At 46.0% G+C, this 11,250-nt stretch overlaps 1 protein-coding gene across 2 annotated transcripts; it reads right to left on the bottom strand.

The window, feature by feature from the left end:
- Positions 1 to 1,684: 1,684 nt before the first annotated feature.
- Positions 1,685 to 10,397, bottom strand: LOC137844426 (G protein-activated inward rectifier potassium channel 1-like). 2 transcript variants are annotated; one of them, XM_068660824.1, is made up of 3 exons: positions 9,225 to 10,375; positions 3,775 to 3,991; positions 1,685 to 3,444 (listed from the first exon to the last, which is right to left on the bottom strand). In XM_068660824.1, the coding sequence occupies exons 1-3, from the start codon at positions 9,873 to 9,875 to the stop codon at positions 2,966 to 2,968; spliced, it is 1,347 nt and encodes a 448-aa protein (XP_068516925.1). In that variant the 5' UTR covers positions 9,876 to 10,375; the 3' UTR covers positions 1,685 to 2,965. The 2 variants fall into 2 exon arrangements, with proteins under 2 accessions (XP_068516925.1, XP_068516926.1); XM_068660825.1 differs by lacking the exon at positions 3,775 to 3,991 and having other exon boundaries at positions 3,306 to 3,444; positions 9,225 to 10,397.
- Positions 10,398 to 11,250: the final 853 nt, after the last annotated feature.

Below are 11,250 nucleotides of genomic sequence, written 5' to 3'. Positions count from 1 at the left end.
ATCCTGAGCGCGATGATTGACTTGTGCCCTGTGTGAACTCCTCATTGTAGGGGTAGAAATCTCTTGGTGTTTATAGCCCCATCTTTGTCACCAATTAGGATGTTGTTATTGGATTAGATGCAACAAGATAAGAAGCCTCTTGGGGCAAAGTGATCCTCTGGGGCAGTTGTTGAGGGATCCACCCGGGGAGCGACGTGGCCACCACCGAGCGCCTCCAGCTCATCCTTCCCCTCTCTGGTGTCCATTTTGCAGGGCACCCCTCAAACTACCGCATGTAGGAAGGGGCCAACAATGCCTCAGTGTCCCTGATTCGGTAATGCAAGGGGAACTTTGTCCAGCAAAGGACAAAAAATGTGTCCCTGGCTCTCTTGCAGGCTCTGTGCATGTGCCCAGAGATGGCGGTGTTGGGGATGTGGGGCCATTTTGGGGTGCCTTGGCCATTTTGGGGGACTTGGACCCCTTGCTGGGTATGGGCCAGCCTGTTTTCCCCCCGCAGTAGGGAACCCCTGAGGACAGCAGGGGCGCTGTCCCCACAGGAGAAAAAAAAATAATATTAATAATAATAAATAATAATAAAAACTACAATTCCCAGCATGCAACGGGGCGGAGCACGGCGGCTCTAACTACACATCCCAGCGTGCTACGCGGCCCAACATGGCCGGCAGCAAGCCCCTCGCCAGACTACATATCCCAGCGTGCCGCGCGGCCCAGCAAGGCGGACCGCGCCCCCCTCTTCCCCACGTACTACATTTCCCGGCGTGCTGCGGTGCGCCCCGAGCATGCGCAGTGGGCCCCGGGCGGCGGGGCCGCCGCCTGCCTCAGCCTGAGGTGGGCAGCAGGGGGCAGGCGGTGCCCGCCTGGAGCCTCCCCGGGCTCACGGGGGCCGAGAGCCGCTGGCAAAACGCTTTTGTCGCCGTCTGTGGGAAGTGGCAGCACCTGAGGCCTGTTTTATGCCAGTTCTGTCCGTGCAGAGAGTCATTGCTGGGGATCTGAGTACCCCAGAGTAGTGCATTTAGTGTACAGAAGCAGATTTCGGCGCGTGTAAAGCGCTCGAGTTGGTGTTGGGGGCAAAAAAAAACACACCAAACAAACCCTGACCTGTGCAAAATAGCAGTGTGAACGTGGGCAGGAGATTAAAAACAGTCAGTAGTGATTTATCTGAGCTACATGCATCTTCAGCTCCTTTTCCTCTGCCTCAGTCACACAGCACACGTTGCATTGCTGGGGCTGCAGGATTTCCCCCCTAATTTGATCAAATTCTGTCCGTGTAGCCAGGGCAGAATCGTGTGGTTCTGTCACGGAGGGTTCTGTGAGTGATAAGTGCCCCGTAGCTGCAGAATTTCGTGTCATACAAAACAAGGTGTGGTTGTGCTCACTCACGACCCGCTGGAAGAAAGCAGCAGGATATCTGGAGAGAACTGTGATTATTCTGGAGGAAATTTAAGAAAATCAAATTCTAGTTCTCACTGTTTTGTGACATCCAGTAAGGCAAACGGTTGCCATTATGCAAGATTTGTTTTAAAGCCAGAAGAGTGTTTTTCCCTCTTATTTGGGACAGTCACCTAAATGCTGTATGTCACTTTAAAAAAATAGTGAATACCAAAACCTGTTGTGTAAATCTTTGCTGACATCTTTTTGGTCATTTCATCATATATTTTGTGGATAATCGAAAATATTCAACTATTGGAATTACCATGATTAGCAAAAGCACTTTGAGAATGACTCTCTTGACCACACACTTAGCATGTTACAGACCTGTGATGTCTTTTGTTTCACTATCTTAATATATTTATTTAATATTAATTTACTATTATTGCAGAGTTCTACCTTGCAATAAATTGCATATTATAAATTTCAAATCCACAAAATGATTGAGAATCATACATGAGTAGGGAAGGCAAACATAACAAAAGAGAACGAGCCACATCAAAGACCCTTACTGTTGGTGAAACTCTGAGGTGTGTGCGTACTATTGTCTATTCCTGTAATGACTGAAAGTTAATTAGTGTTTTGTTTTCATCTACTTACAAGGAGTCTCCAAACTAACAACTCAGGGAGTTGAGGTATGAAGCATACCGCTAACTTGAGGTATTGACCTCTGAGCTACTCACCTTGTGTTCCTTTCACAGTGAGTGGTGATACAGCCATTAATATCCAACTCATAATCCATGCAATCAAACAGTGGGGTCTAATTTTGGACAGAATAAATCATCCTGACATTTATGAGAGCTTGTGCAAGACCAATGACACAAAGGGCTGTTGCAAACCGCCTCCTTTACCTGCCTGACAGTGAAGGAAGCTGGGGGCAGGGAGCTGGCATGCCACAAACACTGAGAAAGGATGCGTGCCTCTCGGCGTACAGGAGGGCAGCCTTCCAACAGGGTAATGCAGGGAACTGGACTACAACTGAGTAGCATCACAGATTCTTCCTGTGTTCAGCTGTTACAGCAGGAACAGTCCAAGATCTGATCAGCACAAGACTCTGTTTTAGCTGGTTTTACACCTTTTTTGCCTTGATCTCTGAATATATTACTCTGCAATAAGGATAAGGTCCTTGCTTCATGAAAAAGCATCTACAAATATGGAAGACAACGTGGATTTGCAATGAGCATGCTGATAAATAACATTAGGGCAGTGACCTCTTTGGCACAACAGTCTAACCTTACTGCCCCTCAAATTCCTATTATGCTACCTAAATTAGATGTGTACAGAACAATTATACAAAAAGGATCATTCTTCCTGAATGTCGCAAAACCAAATTATTTCATTACTGTAAGAAAACTCTTTCAGGTCAGCAGTCTTGCGTGTCGTTTATGAACAATGACTCATGTTGATTCTGCTCTTAAGAGAGGCGATCAGAGTTCATTTTGCAAAGATTGGCAGGCAAATAATCTTCCCATTTCATCTCTAGAACACGTGTAGTTGGAAGCTTCTTCTGGAACTTGAGATCGCTGTTAGACTGAGTCTAAGCCTCAGCATTCATTTTTAAGGCTTTCAGCTGTATCCTTTCATCACCATCTTCACCATTGGAGATGGGACTCATTTCTTGAATATTCAAGAGATCTCCGGTACTGCAAGTCTTCCCCGTGTTACTGGAACTCATTCTCAGGGCTCTTCTCGGAAGGTCTTCCTTTCTCGAGCTGATCTTCTGAAGTTTAAAAGGGAGCTTGTTTTTCTCTCCTGCAATGTCAATGCAGTCAAGTGAACAAACCTTTTCTCTTCTGGTCTTGTTGTTATCAATAGGACTGTTCAAAGAAGATGACAGAGAGAGGTTTTCTTCTTGCTCTTTAACACTGTAAGGAGGAGTGGGGACTTCAAATGTAGCATGAAACTGAGAATAATCGACACGGAAAAAGCCATCTTCCAGGGACATTACCGGCAGGAATCTGTGACCCCAAAGAACTTCATCTTCTGTATACGAGGTTCTAGCTTGACATGTCATTCCTGTGGAAACAGAGACAAGAGCACGGCATTGTAACACGAGCACGCAGACCAGCAATGGTCCTTAATACAGGAATCACATAAGGGTGTTGTACTCCTCTATATGCCATACTCGAGGAGTGGCAGGGTGCATCTCTTCTTGGCTGTATTGGCCATTTTGGGCACCAGTAATGGCAAAGGGAGGCCTTCTGTAGTCAGGGAATGTCAGTAGCCTATGGCAGGATGTTCTGGAGCATGCAGGAGCCTGCAAGGATTGACAACTGCCTTGCTAAAAATACCAGGACTGAAGACAAAGACTGAAAATTAGAGCATGCGTCTTACTCTAAAGCTTACCGGTAGTCTCAACGATTCCTTCAAGGATGACAACTATCTCAAATTGCTCGCTTCTTAGTGATCTTTGTGAGAGACAGAAAAAGGGGCTCTTTGAGTTAATTTCATGACAGATGGTTAATGGGGAAACTAAAAACAGCTGGTCAGCTCCAGTTCCAAATCCAACATCCAGTTCACACTGGTCTAGTGGCAGAAATTCCCCCTCCGGTGTCTGTCGGGACTAAAGATGAAAAAACAGTTCAGTAAACACTGTGTGAAGCAAAACACAAGAAGCAATGCAATGAAATTTAAACCTGTCTCTTTCGTGACATTGTTTAATCCATTGTCTGAATTCCCATTGCATTACTTTTCTGTTACTCATTTTGGTTTGCAGGAACTGTGATGTTCTCAGGACTCAAAGGACTTTAAGGTAAGCGGCACAGTAATAGTAGAGCATGTCTGGTGCGTCACAGTTCCACAAAATCATCCGAATCACTATTAGCAATGCTATCATCACTTCCTAATTGGTACGTACCACCTACTGTTCAGTATTTCTTATGGTCATTATTCAGCTGAGTGCCGTGTTTGTATAATTTCCCAGGTCCATTATAAAATACTGATAGGTTAGCTTTTTCTTTCCTAGCTCCCTACGATTTTCCTGGTATTCAAAGTGTAACTGAAGGCGTGCTGCAGTCGACCAGGCAGATCCTCAGCTGATTGCCTTGAAGGTCTCTGGTGGAAATTGCCTGGTAAAACTGATGCTTTGCAGAGCCTATTGAGAATCCCATTTAAATTCCTGTCTGCTTATTGCTTGATTAGAAAGCACATAACTCTTCGAGAAGCTTATTATTGATGATAAATGATAGCTAATGACATAGTTACTAAATAGTTCTAGCTGCGTTGCATTAGTACTGACAAATGTATTGGTTGCATTGCTTGGAAACTCCATCCATTAGTCACAGGGGACAAGCTGAAGCCAGCAGTTTTGCTGTTGACTTAGATCGGATTGGTTTTCCTCAGTGAAAGTTTCTGTCTTTAAAGAAAAATAAATAAATAAATAAATAAACACAACCTCTAAGCAACTACCATGCTTTCAGATCATCTCTCTGCTTCACTTGCATCTTAAAAATGCTAAATATCTGCCTGCCTGGCGTTTCCTGCCATTACATAACCAGTTAGGTAGCTGCTGGAGTGCTGCTCCTTAGTAAATACAATGCATTATTTCATTTATGTGCTATGTGTCTGCTTTTATGCTCAGGAAAAAAAAAATCTTCCCATCTAAATAACCAAGTTCTCCCTTAGACAAGAAATGGTTTCTCCACTAGTGATGAGGACAGGGAAAATGTCGGCTGCTTGCTTGTACAAATGTTCTTGAGGATTATTAGTGCTCTGAGAGCTAAAGGAAAGCAATAGAAAGTAATAGGGATCAAATTCACTACTATTTAGCAGTCATGATGTTCTGTTGTACGCAAAGTGTAATCAAACTACTGCAGAAATAGCCCTCCTCTTTCCCTGAGGGAGCCAGCAGAACCGAGCTGCAGACTTCGCCGCGGCTTTTGTTGCCTGGCTACTGTTCAGCAGGTGCACAGATCAGCTGGCGATGGATGATCTTTGCTCGAAGGTAACGAGGCTCAGCGTGAACTCTGTGAACCCACGTCTAAACCTCCAGTTCTTCCAAAGTTTTATCGAATACAATTCCCTAGCCAAAGACGTGCGTGTTTGCAAAAATCACTGCCTGGGTGAATTAAGACCTGTTTCATCTAGAAACCGTTTTTTCTCTGGGGAATAGTTTTTGATCAAATCCACTCAACAGTAAACAAATCCAGCAAGGATTAGAGGTTACAGATCTGGGAGAAAGCAAAAGGTTGTGCTTGAGGTATTCGGCATCTACACACACGACTGATTTATGCAAGGCGTGGAGAATTTTCAAAATAAACTTATTTGCTAAATGAAATGAAATGAACCTAAACAAAATAGTTTAATAGCCATCATTTTTTTTTTTTTTTTTTCAGAGGAGCACAGAAGAGGGCACAGGGCTGTAAACAGTCAGCAATATTTTCACCTGTAGTTTTCTGCCACTGGATTCTTGTTTTATTTCTTATTACAAGGCAGACTTGCATCACATCATCTTTTAGTCCGTTTTTGTGTCTGGCCAAACATTTTATGCCTTCTTACTCTTCACTCCTGTCCTTCATTCATTCTTGGTACTTTTCTAAACCCTGTTTATGCACATCCTTCTTTAACTAGACATGACGCAGTTATATTATTATAATAATATATTATTACAATAAGGTTGGGCTTTTTCAGGCCAAAGAAGAGATGGCTTCGAGGGGAATCTAATAGCAACCTTCCAAAACTGAAGAGGAATGTAATTAATAAGATGGAGCCTGGCTCTTCACAGCATTGCACAGCGGGAGCATGAGAGAGAGCAGGCATAAATATAAACGTGAAGTTCAGATTTAATTTAAGAAAAACTCCTCCACTATTTGGACAGTTAAGCAGTGGAAGAGTTTGCCCAGCAAGGCTGCACAGTCTCTTTCTTAGATGATTCCAAAATGAGACTGGATAAAGCCCTGAGCAGCCCGGTCTGACCTCCTAGCTCACCCTGCTCTGAGCAGGACTGGAGACCTCCTGAGGTCCATTTCTAATCTGAATGATTCTTTGATTTTAAAAAGCATCTCATTTGCCCCATCTGCATGCGCCCTGCTTATCGAGTGATTGAGATCACAGTATAATTGGTCTTCTGACTTATTTGCCATGCCTATCGCCTGCCATCTGCAAACCTTTAGTTACAGTTCTGTTTGCTTCCTGCTCGTTCAAAACTTAATTAGGACAGCTCAAAGAATAGGTGTATGCCAGTCATAACTCACACTGCACAGGCTGTTTGACTACCGTGCCTCACAGTTCAGTTTTAAAACTATTACTTAGCACATGCTGAAATCAGACCATGATGATTTTACATTCCTTGGCTTTCTGAATCAAAATGTCCCATACCACCAGCTGAAATGCTGTGGTGTGAAACACCAACACTATCATGTTTATCAGCGAAATCTGTAGTCCCATCAAGAAAAGATACAAATAGGTATCACAGCTAATTTTAAAAAAATCAATCACCATATGGTGGATGCTGCTTGTTGCTGTTATCACCAGGCTCCTCAGGCACACTGGGAACTAACAGGCTGTGACACTGAAAAAGCCAGAACCTGGAACTGCACTTTTTCAGCAGCTAGTTCCAACCAGCTTTTTTGTGTTTCTTGCCCCCAGAGTTTGCTTTTCCCCTCTTCTAGAGCACTCAGTGTAAATTAAAAAGACTCAAGTTTCTGGAAAAGTTGTTATTGAAACAAGCACACATAGTCTTGTAACTGTTTTCTAACTCTCCACAACAGGGTCCAAAAAGGGCTCCAAACCTCTCTGTGCCATCACTATGCCACATTGCTAGGCAGTGCCCTGGACCAAAAAAGAGCCAGCACTGCTTGATGGCACCAGTGCAATCTGCTGATTATCTGAGGGCGTGTAAAATGCTAGTAGTAAATGCCATTGGGGCAGACTTCGATGGGTGTACTTTCTTTGCAAAGGTAAATCCGTGGGGCTCCCTTGGTCCTGCTGAAACACTATGTTCAGTACAAAATACGGCTTCTGTCTCAAGTGGGAAGGCATGATAAGACATATCCCTTCACATTGTTTCACTGTGACACAAGGAAAAACATCTCGCTATCTAATCGGATGCAGAAGTGTAGCAAGATCAGCTGTCAGCAGCGCTGCACGCAGCACAGCTGAAGGCACAGCTCGCAGGAAGGCAGGACTTGCTAGAGAGAAATGGTTTGGGAGCTACGTCACATTCACCATCGGTTTACAGGACACACAAAGGAAGCTCCTGCAAGGCAGCTGATGTGAATTCACATGCTGCTGGAACAGCCCCTGAGACTGCTTGGAACAGCGTGTCCAGCTGAAGGAGGCACCTCGACAAACTGATGAGGATTTAAAAAGAGACCTGGGAACTAAGAAGAGGCTAGAAAACAACCTGTGTAGTAAGGACTGAGGGTGCAGGTAGTGCACAAACCTCCCCTTTCAAACCTTCTTGTGTCCATAGCTCAGCTTTGCCAAAGGTTGCAAAGCAGCTTGAAGACAAGTCATGGGCATGATGCTAATGTGTAAGAAATCAAATATTCCTCAGTGATCCACTGCCTCATCTATGAAACAGCGATTGTGGGAATCAGCCAAGCAGGTCTCTCAAATGCCCTCATGTTTTCTATATATACCAAGCATTGTGTAGCAACTGAACTGTTAGCACCAGGCTGCGTGCTCAGTGTCTTATTTCAAAAGAAGTTTGCAGTGAATTACTGTCATTGTCAAATCCCAACTGTGGCGCTGCTCCTATTCCACCTCGGCTTGCATTCCATCTTGGATGAGGGCCAGAAATAAATACTTTAGCAGAGGCTTTCTGCTCATTTCTAATGCTAACGATCAGGAAAAATAATGGATTATCTGGCTTGCTGATTCCTACAGAAATGGCTCTTCTATAATTCTGGGCAGTCTGTTTCCATTTACATATTCAGACTCTTTTCGAATCTTAGCAGATCTCCGAGATATTCTGTGACAAGCCAAATTCACAGCTAAGTCAAGCATTCTGCACAAAACAGAGGAAAAGCAGCCCTCCACATTTACCACTGTCCTGTCATCTCCTGTATCAGGCTTGTTCCTGCAGATTATTAAAATGGCCAAACAGTTGTTCCAAAAAGAGGATTACCATACAGAATACGGAACATTTCTGACACAACTGCACACAGTATTTTCCTTCCATGCTACTCTTGCCCGGTGTATCTGAGAACTTCTGTGGCTGCCAAACCGTCTCCTTTATTTTCTTTATTTTTTTTTGGATGTGATCTCCTTTGAATTCCAGTTCTTTCTTGCATTCTGAATTACACTGACCACTGTCAGTGCCTACTAAATGGATATTGGTGACAGTTAAAGGGCTTTTCCACTCCAGCTCATGACACAGACCCTCTGCAGTGCCGGAGGGCCACTGGCAGGACCCGTGGGGTAAGGAATTGCGAGTTAGAGCTCCCCGAGTTTCCCCATGGGAAAAATAGGGTCAAGGTTGATCTTTGTCCTCAGCAAATGCTGAGATCGATTCCTTATTCACCTGTGAAGGGGCATGCCTTGGTATTCCTCCCTGCATCTTCAGACATCCTTCCTGAGCAAGCTGGCTTCCCACCAGCCTCACAACCCCCCTCTGATGAGACTGCCTTTTCCCCTCCACCTGCTTGCCTCTTCCCTGGCTCCTGCTGGAGGCAATCACCGCAGTTTCTTCTGAAACTCTGTCCCACCCCAGCCAAGTCCCCTCGCCTACGCACCACCGGGCAGGGCAGCGGGGTTGCTCTTACTGCGTGTGTTTGCCCTCGAGCCGTGCACTCCCAGCATCGCCCACCACAACCGGGGTACCTCAGCCCTCCTGCTGCCTCGCCGAGCCTCACCTTGATCAGCTTGCAGCGGATCTGGGCAGAAACCATGTGGCTGTTGCGGAGGTTGCCCACGCGGAACATGAGGCAGAGCTTGCCATCCCGCTGCGAGACGACTGCGGCGCGGCTGAACATGAGGGTCTCGGCTCGCTTCTTGGGCTGGGACATCTTGATGAACATGCAGCCGATGAGGAACGCGTCGACGATGGAACCCAGCAGCGACTGGAAGAGGAAGAGCACGATGCCCTCAGGGCAGCGCTCGGTAATGTAGCGGTGCCCGTAGCCGATGGTGGCTTCGGTCTCTATGAAGAAGAGGAAGGCGGAGGGAAAGTTGTACACGTTGGCCACGCACGGGCTGTAGGTGTCATCGTGCGCCCGGTGCAGGTCCCCTCGCAGGTAGGCGATGCCCCACCACATCGAAGCCATGACCAGCCAGGCGACCGTGTAGGTCAGCAGGAAGATGAGCAGGTTCCAGCGCCACTTGAGGTCCACCAGCGTGGTGAAGAGGTCGGAGAGGTAACGGCTGCTCTCGCCGCCCAGGTTGCCGTGCTGCACGTTGCAGCGCCCGTTCTTGTCCACGAAGCGCTGCCGCTCTCTGCGGGCACCACCACCGCCTGGGCCCACCGCCTGGTACTCATCCCCAAACTTCCTGCGCACCGCAGCCATGCCGCCGAGCCCTTCGGTGGGCCACGGGGGGAGTGCAGGGATCCCCACGGAGCTGCAGCCAGCCGGCGAGGCTGCGCAGCCAGCGGGAGAGCCGGAGCGGTGGGCGGCAGCGGGGCGGAGCGGAGCTCGCTGCCGGTGGCCGGGGGCTGGCTCGCTGAGGCCTGTGGGGTCCGGTGGTCAGCGCGGTGTTGCCCGTAGACAACGGGGTGCTGAGCGTCGCTCCCAGGCTGGCCAGGAGCTGGCTGCTGTGGTTTGGTCCAAGCTGCTCGCAGCCGGCACCTCGCTCGTCGCTCTGCCCAAATCTCGGCTCACTGTAGCACCCCGGTAGCGGAGTGAGAATAATGATGGGAGCGGCAGCGAGGCATCCGCCGAGAGAGGCCGTGCTGCCAGCAGCGCCAGGGATTTTAAAAGGAATTCCTGAAATAGGTCAGCTTTTAAAGGGATGCGAGCATGCTAATCCTCAGCCTGCATTTAAAAGAAAATAAGTATTCCGAGCAAACACAGGCAAGTCTATCAGAATTAGACTGTGATTATGTCTGGGAGTTATGCTTACGGTCCAGCTAGCAGAGAAGCTGCTTGAAAGACAGCTCCCTAGAAGCTTAAGTGATTTTAATGCAGCTCTTGTTTTTTTTGTTAATGGACAGAAAAGGTCTGAAATCAGCAATGGTAATTATTACTTGCATTAGAAGCTCTGCATAGGGCTAGGCTAGTGACTTTTGTGCCTGCCATATTAATATTTGTAATGTTTCTTTCTGAAACATAATCAGTATTTGAATTTAATTCTCAGTTATATAAGAACAGTATTATTATTCAGGTCACTCATTTCAACACCTGATTTTCAGCAAATCATCTTCATTACAAAGTAGTGGCCTGCAGTTAATGACATTTTTAGAAAACAGTCTGTAACAATGGGTGATGGTGTGTTGCTTCAGTTCTAGACTGAGAACTGAATAAACTATCAGTCTGCCCAAAGTTTAATTTTGGATGTTTTAAATTTTTAATTAATACTGTTAATTTTTAATGGTATTGTTTCCAGAATAATCTGAAAGAACTAAACATGTCAGCCTTACTGGTTTAATGATTCTTAAGATATTGTGGATTTAACACTTCGTTCTCATCCATTCTTTCACTTTTCCTCATTCTTTGTGTGCTACATTGAAAATAGGAATACAAGTATATGGGAAAGGGACAATATTTATCTGCTGTTAGTGGCACAAATCCCATCTTAACTAGGCTCAGCTTAAGTAGATGGAGTTTAGAGATTTTGGGTTACGTTCATGAAAGGCCACAGGTACCAAAGTTGAAACTTAGGTCTTTAAAAATTCCTGCCTCGGTCACTGCCAGGTCTGGATACTTTCAGGCTTTTGAAGATGAA

Source organism: Anas acuta, chromosome 25, assembly GCF_963932015.1.
Source record: "Anas acuta chromosome 25, bAnaAcu1.1, whole genome shotgun sequence".
NCBI classification, from domain to species: domain Eukaryota; kingdom Metazoa; phylum Chordata; class Aves; order Anseriformes; family Anatidae; genus Anas; species Anas acuta.
The sequence above is the reverse complement of the archived record's forward strand: the minus strand, read 5'-3'. Positions and strand labels throughout refer to the sequence as shown.

What these genes read in the sequence shown, in the direction of transcription:
- LOC137844426 (XM_068660824.1), bottom strand. Translation starts at nt 9,875, where the DNA reads ATGGCTGCGGTGCGCAGGAAGTTTGGGGATGAGTACCAGGCGGTGGGC. An exon ending in TCCGCTGCAAGCTGATCAAG is followed by an intron (nt 3,992 to 9,224) that starts GTGAGGCTCGGC and finishes TTTCATCTTTAG; the next exon opens with TCCCGACAGACACCGGAGGG. An exon ending in AGGAATCGTTGAGACTACCG is followed by an intron (nt 3,445 to 3,774) that starts GTAAGCTTTAGA and finishes CTGTTTCCACAG; the next exon opens with GAATGACATGTCAAGCTAGA.